This window comes from Mus musculus, chromosome 11, assembly GCF_000001635.26.
Source record: "Mus musculus strain C57BL/6J chromosome 11, GRCm38.p6 C57BL/6J".
Lineage (NCBI taxonomy): Eukaryota > Metazoa > Chordata > Mammalia > Rodentia > Muridae > Mus > Mus musculus.
Genome location: NC_000077.6, coordinates 75,641,621 through 75,650,518, shown reverse-complemented (window position 1 = coordinate 75,650,518; position 8,898 = coordinate 75,641,621). Strand labels below are relative to the sequence as shown.

General features: G+C 49.7%; 1 protein-coding gene across 3 annotated transcripts in view; it reads right to left on the bottom strand.

The window, feature by feature from the left end:
• Positions 1 to 1,653: 1,653 nt before the first annotated feature.
• The window catches only part of Inpp5k (inositol polyphosphate 5-phosphatase K), a 19,799-nt gene continuing 12,554 nt past the window's right edge, over positions 1,654 to 8,898 (bottom strand). For 2 of the 3 annotated variants that reach the window (XR_388367.3, NM_008916.2), the window contains 5 exons: positions 4,902 to 5,091; positions 3,596 to 3,733; positions 3,243 to 3,326; positions 3,013 to 3,117; positions 1,654 to 2,867 (listed from right to left, as the gene is read on the bottom strand). Coding sequence is in view for 2 of the 3 variants with exons in the window: in NM_008916.2 (NP_032942.1) it covers positions 2,808 to 2,867; positions 3,013 to 3,117; positions 3,243 to 3,326; positions 3,596 to 3,733; positions 4,902 to 5,091 (577 nt within the window). In the remaining variant the exon portion in view is untranslated. Of the gene's footprint in view, positions 2,868 to 3,012; positions 3,118 to 3,242; positions 3,327 to 3,583; positions 3,734 to 4,901; positions 5,092 to 8,898 lie in introns of all 3 variants that reach the window. The other variant, XM_006532507.3, reaches the window with a different exon arrangement.

Sequence of the window (8,898 nt, the reverse complement as noted above, 5' to 3'; positions counted from 1 at the left end):
GACTGGGAGGTCTCTTGGCCAGAGGGTTGGGGCAGGAAGAGGAGGGGCTGAAGGATGGAGGAAATGCCTGTTGTCTCAGGTAACCAGAGGAGCTGATGCAGCCACCCATGAGGGACCCTGGGCTCCGGGTCAAAGGTTAGGAGACAACCCTCCACCCCCTCTAGCAACATCTTGGCTGGCCCGCCCTCTCTCTGATCAATTTTAGAGAGCTGACCAACCAGAGGCACATCTTCCCACAAACCAAGAGGACAGACCCCTTAGCAGTATTGACACTCTTGAGGTTCCTGAAACGTAGCTGCCTATAAAAAGTGGGCTTTACACGTTTTGTTTTTGTTGTTTCTTTTTTAAAAAGGTATTTGACTATGTATTTTGTCCCCACTAGTTTTGAACTTTTTTTAAAAAATATTTATTTATTTATTCATTCTATGTAAGTACACAGTAGCTGTCTTCAGACACTCCAGAAGAGGGCATCAGATTTCATTACGGATGGTTGTGAGCCACCATGTGTTTACTGGGATTTGAACTCAGGACCTTTGGAAGAGCAGTCGGTGCTCTTAACTGCTGAACCATCTCACCAGCCCGTTTTGAACTTCTCAAGTGGTCCTCCTGCATCATCGTTGTGCTGGTAGGAGAGGCATGCGTTGATTACTCAAGTCTTGCTTTTTTTGAGGTCAAGGCTGGTCATGTTGGGCAGAAGGGGCTCTTAGGAAGAGCAAGAGGCCTCTACCCTACCCACTTCCAAAGCCTCAAGGTAAGTTCCTGGGTCCCTTGGGTATGTACCCCCTCTGTTTATTTTCAACTGCACCTCCCCCCCAGCCCCCCCAGTGTTCCTGTTTTTCTGTCTTCATTGTTGCTAAATCACAGCTGACATTTTCCTGGCCTGGAACTGAGCTCTGGATCGCCAGTCATTCCTTATAGGAAATGATAACGAACAGGGAAGTCAGGGGAAACAGACTTTTCCAGAAGGAGAAGCTGGCATGGAAAGGGCAGAGGCACCCTGGGCCTGTCCTCACAATGATGGCTGGGCACCTTCCCTTTTCTCCTCTCAGCTTCCTCCGCCCAGGAAAGGCCTATAAAGCTTCCTTCCTCTGGGAAGCACATCTATCCACAGCAGGCTCATCCTAGTGGCCACACAATGGCTCTTATCAGTCTCTGAGCCAGGCACCAAGACCCAGCACACACCAAGTCTCACATATTTCCTGTTTCCACCCAACGGGTCAGGGGTGGGCCCAGAACAGCCATATCCTGACTGGGGCCTAAGAGGGAGAGCAATCCCCTTCCTTTTTCCGCCTCTCAATCAGGGCTGAGCTCACCCTTCCCAGTTCAGGAGGGATCCTGCATCGGGATACCAGCACAGTTGTGTTTCTAAGTGTAGGAAGGGAGTCTGTGGAGAAGTACTAAGGGCCCTGGCCCCTAGAGCCAGCCTCAGGGCTTCGTGAAGCAGAATAGCAATACTGGTGGTGTTCTAGAAGGGTTTGGGTCTTAGCAATAGCTCTCTTAGTGACTTGTCAACAGGTATCATTTGCATTTTCTAGGCAACTGAGACCCCTGTGGGTAAGGTAGGGTAGGATGGATCATAGATGCAAGTCCAGTCTCTAGGCACCATTCCTATACTCTGGTCCTTATGCCCATCAAAGGAGTCACACGAGAGCATAAAAGCCATATTTATAATTAACCTCCAATATGACAACACACAGAGAACAGACAGCCACAGCTCACTAGAAGCCTGGGGGCTTATTCTTAACACCCGGTGGCTCCCAAGATAGAATACAGACCCTGGAGCAACTGGAGTGACTCTTAGGTTACAGGATGGACGTGAGCATTACAGGGCAAGACTCCCTGAGGTGTCTTCTCCTGGGAGAAGAGGCACTGAGTCACTGTTGGCAGGAACAGGGACAGGCCATATCCACATGGCTCCCAGAGAGTGCTGAGGCTTCTTCTTGCCGCTAGGTCCTCCAAAATGTCTTGCACCTAGTTCCTCTGCTGCTTCCCACTTCTAGGTCCAGCAGGGCCCAGAGGGAGGAGCAGTGCTTTGCCAGTGAAGATGAGCATGATCGTGATCTGAAGACCACCCTAGAGGTTGGTGGCTATGGCTCCTCCTCCACCTGTCCACTCTCAGGAAAGGGCAGGTGGGGACATGCAGCTGCACTCACCTGCAGAAGCTAACCTTAGGCCCTAGGACTTCCTGGTCAGATCCACTCTCCAGAGTAGAGATGGACATTACACTACTGTCACAGTGCTTCAGCTGAAAGCAGGGATCTCAGAGTCTCTGCTCATCCCCGTGGGGACAAACCATGAGATGCCAAGAATTTGGAACCCAGTGCTGTTCGTGCCACCCAACTGACAGGGCCTGTACAAATGTGAACGTCCCCCTCCCAGGCAGCCTGAGGCCCAGGATGGTGTGATAGGAATGCAGGCCTGTGCCAGATAGGGCATGTGCCTGGCACGACTGCTTGAATGTGAGAGGGAGTGTTTATGTGTGGATGAAAGGGAGAAAAAAGAAATGGCATGCAAGCTAGTGGAAGCAAGCAAGTCTATATGCAGTGGACCGTCTCCAAGTCTTCACTATTGACACACTACTCTGTTTCAATCACATCTCTGTAACAAAAACCTGTATTAAAGGGCCAGTTCCTCTGGCCTGGAGAGAGCAGAGGAGTCTAGCTGAGCTCCTCTGGGAGGTGGGGAGCTGGAGGATAGTCAGGAGCCTCCTCAGGGGCTGGGCCAGACCCAGCGCTGCTGGCAGTGCTGAAGCAGAGCTGGCTTCCAGCTCTAGCCTCCGCCCTGGATTCATTCACTTCCATCTGGGCTCAGATCTGTGGCTCAGGCTCATACAGTGTGTCCTCTCTCAAAAAGGAGCGAATCGGGATCTGCAGGGGTAGAACATGTAGCAGAAGATGTGAACAGAGTTCTTCTCTACTTTCCTAATGCCCCACCCACCACACAAGTCCACAGGCAGTGTGCTTCCAGATCCTTCAGAGTCACCTTCCCCCTCTCCCAACAGCAACCCCTTACCTTGAAGGGTTGACTTATCCCCACTACAGAGTGCAGGTTGTTGCTATAGTAACAGAGAAGAAACTGATCCTCAGTGTCAGGGATAGCACTGATGTTGATATACACCTGAGGCAACAGGAATGAGGTCAGTTCTCGGGCCCTGGGCCCTTCCCAGAATAGTGTTAAATTATCCACTTTCTTCCTTCCAGAAGACAAGAATGTTTAGGCAATTCTGCATGTCGGAGATGTACCTGGTTTGGGTTGTTACCATAGGAGACTTGGTTGTCGCCGACCCAGACATAGGCTACATAGTCATTAATGTGACGCATCCCCACCTGTGAGTGGGAATCAGGCAGGCAGTCAGTGGGTGAAGAGGGTATGAGAGCTACAGAAAGATCCTAAGGAGAAGATCTGTAAGGGGCAGATCTTATTGCCAGGGCTGGTCTTAACACTAAGTCTTCTCTTTGCTGACGGGCCCTAAGTTGGACAGGGTCCCTGGGGTGAACAGGGGTAAGCTCTTCAGTTGTCTCTGGCCAGCTCCTGTGTGCCCCAGTGATGGACAAACCAGGGGATAATGGACTCCCTGCCTTGCCTGCTGTATCACCTTGTATAGTCCGATCCAGTCCCAGGAGCTGCTGAGGAACTCTGGGGTGGAGGTGTAGCTGATCAGCATGTCGTTCTCCATGGTCCACAGGTGTTCAGGCATCATAGTGATCAGTGGGACAGACATCAGTGGGTTCAGCTGTACACAGGGGTGGGTGGTAGGCTGAAATCCTTAAGGCAACTATTCCTTACTGTGCTCTGCTAACATGGTAGGGGCAACAGGGATACCAGGGCAGTGGGCACAGCACTTTGCTAGACTACTCTAGCTGGACAGTTGGAAAGGGGCAGCTTGTCCTGCCAGGGGAATGGGGTCTAGAACCAGGTAAATAGCAGAGCCCAGAACTGAGGGTATACATGAATATGGGGAAAGGGACCCGGTTTAAGAAAAGAGGTCTGGGGGCTGGAGAGATAGTTAAGAGCACTAGCTGCTCTTCCAGAGGTCCTGAGTTCAATTCCCAGCAACCACATGGTGGCTCACAACCATCTTTTTTTTTTTTTTTAAGATTTATTTATTTATTTATTATATGTAAGTACACTGTAGCTGTCTTCAGATGCACCAGAAGAGGGCATCAGATCTCATTACGGGTGGTTGTGAGTCACCATGTGGTTGCTGGGATTTGAACTTCAGACCTTCGGAAGAGCAGTCGGGTGCTCTTACCCACTGAGCCATCTCACCAGCCCCCCACAACCATCTTTAATAGAATCTGATGCCCTCTTCTGGGTGTGTCAGAAGACAGTGACAGTGTACTCACATATATAAAAAAAGAAAAAGAAAGAAAAGAGGACTGACAGCCACTCTCTTCCGAGGTTTCTGCCTCAAAGGCCCCAATCCAGTTTCATGGGGTAAGGCTCTGGTGAGATGAGCTGGAGAACTCTGGAAGGGCCAGTGTGGGAGCTGAGAGGAGAGGCAGTTTAGTGTGGCCAACAGTGCACTGTTATTAGGTGGCAAGCTATAAAGGATGGGCAGAGCTCCCTCTGCAACTCGATCTAGATACAATTAGGACAAATAAAAGGAAGTTCTACTTCACACAGTAGGTAATAAGCATGATGGAACTCATTAACCTCCAGGAGAAAACCAAGAGGAAACAGAAGCCTATTCACAAAGGGCCTCAACACGTTTTTGACAGGAAGAGCCATCAACAGCTCCTGAGAAGCGCTGGGATACCTGACCTGGGAGGAAAGACAATCATGCTCTCCTACAGGTGTCCCCTGGAGACTGCCTGACTTTACCACCCAGCCCAGAGGGCCTGGCAGTGTGGCCAGCACAGCTAGCCCTCTGCCAGGTTTTGGGAAGCCCAGAAGTTCACCTCCAAGTCAAAGGTGCCAGTGACAGGCTTATGGTCACTGATGCTGTATGCCATGTGGCTGACATAGTTCTTCAGTGTCAGCAAGAAGTAGGAGGTTGGTACACTGGAGGCCAAGGGGCTGGCCTGGGACGGCTGCCGCTTCAACCTCCACAGGATGCGGTCAGTCCACGCAGGCTTGCGTTTTTTCTCACTTAGGATAGGGAAAAGAATGGGAAGAAAGGGGGTTGGCAGGAAAGCAGGAGAGTGCCTTCGAGTGTCTGCTTCAGGGTCTACCAGGACTCGAAGACTTCTGGTCCACTGGCAGGTCAAAGTATCCAACAGGAGCAGCAGCAATCAACTGCAGACCCTCTGCTAAGCCCAGGAGTTTATGAATGAAGCTGTGATTTAGGAACATTCCATTCAAGGCACTTCTTAAAGAACAAAACAAAACAAAACAAAACAGAAAAGAACCCAGGTTGGGTTCTGAAGTTGTAGAGACTCAGACTTGAATTTGGGGAATGCCTGCCACAGGCCTGTGGTTAGTAGGGTTACACTCACCCTTTACTGGAGGGAGACTGAGCTTTAGAAGGGGAGTAATTTCCCAAAGCCACAGTGTTACTAAGTGGTGCATCCAGGACTCCAGGCCAAGCAAGCAGCATGACCGCAGAGCACGTGCTCCTAACCACCACACTAACCCTCTAAGACTCCAGCTTCCTCATCTGCGCAATGGAGATGAGAACAGCTGTTACCTCACAGGGCTGCTAAGACGACTAGGTGAGCAGAACTGCCTCTGGATCTAGAATAGGCCTTTGCCTGAAACAAGCTGTCTGTGGAACTCGGTCACTGTGGTTAGACAGGTTTGCCTGCGGCCCAGGCTGGCCTCAAACTCTCCACATACAGGAAGAAGACTCTCAACGTCTCGTCTGCCTGCCTTCATCAGTGTACGGGTGTGTGCTACCATGGCCAGCTAGCGTGGTGCTGGCGATCCCCTGCTTCTGTAAATACCAGGCAAGTACTCTATCACCTGCACTATTTCCCAACTCTCACTGCGATTCTTTGTTCTCCAATGTCATCAGAAAGAGCTTACCATGTATGCAAGAGGGCCTGAGTGAAAATCCTTGTAAAATTCAAAACTAAGTAGGCTCAGTGCTAAGGAGGGTGGAGGCAGGCTGGCCCCTGGTGGAGGCCAGATCACTGGCCTCGTGACACCTGTCTTATTGACTGCTCCAATCTTACCAATGGTGCTGTCTTTCATCTTTTAGAAAAGATTTATTCATTTTTATTTTATGTATATGGGTGTTGCCTGCATGTAAGTTTATGTACCACGTGCACACAGTGCCCAAAGAAGCCAGAGGTGTCAGATTCTCTGGAACTAGAGTAATAGATGGTTATGAGCTGCTGTGTGGGAACTGAACCTGGGTCCCCTGCAGATGTAGCAAGTGCTGAAACTCTGAGCAGTCTCTCCAGCCCCATGGTCCTGTCTTACTAGTCACATTTTTTCTTAAGCTGAGACTGGCTGCTCTGTTCTGGTGGGAGCTGGGTGTTGGTCCACGGCTTGTGCTTGCACAGAACCCATGTAAGTTCCCTGTGTTTCCCTCTGCCCCTACCTCTGTGAACCTCCTAGCTCCCTTCAGAGCATCGGGAGCTGTCTACACTCATCAACTCAGCAGCTGTCATCAACCTCAGGTAGGCTAGCTGGATGAATGGTTTCAACATAACTGTTTCTCAAATGAATGAACACGCCTTCACTTTCAGAAAACTAAAGTCAAAAACTGCAAGATTCTCTAGATTCTAAAACAAAAAAAACCCAAACCAACCTACCAACCAACCCCCCAGGCAGAGGCAATCTATGACCCCAGAGGAACTGAAGCACAGGATACTTCATACACAGTGTCTGTGTTGAGAGTATTTTGGACTTCAGCTCCCGATGGACAGCTTTTAAGTGCCTCATTGAACTCTGGAGCATGGTTAACTGGTCAGGCACTTAATGTGTCCATGACACAAGTCGTGACTGGCTTTGATCATAATATCCTCTGCTCAACCTGCCCAGTCTGCATCCACAATGGCTACTGTAACAACACCTGGTGCAATCCCTGACTCTAACAGGATTCCCCGCCCTGCCCTCAGCTCCTCCACTCTCCCTGTAATGGAGCCGACTTCGGTTCTCATTACATCTTGGCTCAGGGACACTGCATGGCTAATGAAAACTGCATTCTGGGCTCTGCACACAAATCATCCATACTCACTCTGTCTAGCTAGACATAAATCACCTACAGTCACTCAGGACAGCTACACAGCTAGGGTCTTGTCCCCCATCCCCATCCCCCAGTGCTACTCATCAGTGCTGCTGGAGGACTAAAGAGCCTGCCTTTCCTGTCTACCAACATGGCTCCCTCTTCAGTAGACTCTCCTGAGGTGTATGTATAGCTGAGGCTTGCCTAGTACATGTGGGACACTGAGTTCAACCCCTTGCAAAAACCAACAGACCAACAAACCTCCCCTTGACAAGTCTAATTGACACTCCCTCCTGTCTCTGGCTGCCAGCTTCCTTTAGCACTTCACTGAGTTCTGGAAAGGTACTGGCTAACTCCCTGTCATTGGTGGGTCCCTTTGCTAGTCTGGCTCGAATATTGTTCTCAGGCTCCCAGTTAAAACACAGGCTAGACACTGTGCTTATACCTGGAATGAACATCAATTAGATCCAGGTTGAGTGCTCTGGTACAGGTTTCTTTTATTTTGCAGCACTAGGTATCAAACCTAGTACCTTACACATAATGGTTCCACCAGCAAACTACATAGATCTCCTAGTTTTTGAGACAGGCAGCAAGCCAGGCAGTAAGCAGCTTTGTGATTGACTGCCAGACTCAGTAAGAGACCCTGCCTTAAAAAAGGAAAGGAAGAAAGGAAGAAAGGGAGAGAGGGAGGGAAGGAGGGAGGGAGGGAGGGAGGGAGGGAGGGAGGGAGGAAAGGAGGAAGGAAGGAAGGAAGGAAGGAAGGAAGGAAGGAAGGAAGGAAGGAAGGAAGGAAGGAAACAAGTAAGCAAGCCTAGTGTACACACCTTTAAGCCCAGCACTCAGGAGGCAGAGGCCAGCAGATCTGAGTTCCAGACTAGCTAGGTCGACTGGATGAGTTCCAGGACAGCCAGGGCTACATAGAGAGTCTCTGACTTGGAAATAAAACAAAACGAAACAAAACAGGATGGAGAGCAATGAAAAGAGACACTGACCTCGGTACATACGTACACACTCACACAGACAGACCAAGAAATACAAGTAAAATATAATCCCAGCCACCTGAGAGGCAGGAGTGTAAGAATCATGTCTTCCAGACCAGCCTGGGCTACATAACAGGGTTTCTCTGTGTAGCCCTTGGAATTCATGCTGTAGATCAGGCTGGTCTCGAACTCAGAGATTCATCTGCTTCTGCCTCCTGAGTGCTGGGATTAAAGACATGGGATACCACTGCCTGGCTAGCCCTTTTTTTTTAAATACAAAGTTAGTAACAGCACTGTCTGCCTATTAAATATATGTGCAGAATTAAATGGTGCAAACCCCTGGGCAGTGATGGCGCATGCCTTTAATCCTAACACTTGGGAGGCAGAGGCAGGCGGATTTCTGAGTTCCAGGACAGCCAGGTTTACACAGAGAAACCCTGTCTCGAAAAAACAGAAACAAAAAACAAAAACAAAACAAAAAAAATGGTGCAAACCTTTCTGCACAATGCCTTGCATAAGGTAAGAGCTCACTGTCAGGCATAACGAGCTAGTATATAACAATAAAGATCTCCATCATCCTTAGTGGATGTTTTGTTTTGCCTGATGCTCTCCTTTTGCTCCTGCTGGGAAGACTGGCTATGAATTATCTGTGTATGAGTGGAGGGGCGGGGGCTCTGCTGAAGCAACCCAGGACTTTATACATGCTAGGCAGGCATTGTCCCACAGAGCTGCAGACCTAGCGCTAGGCTTAGATGAAGTGCTATAGGTGAAAAGCATACCCTGTCCAGAGATGCATATCTGAGC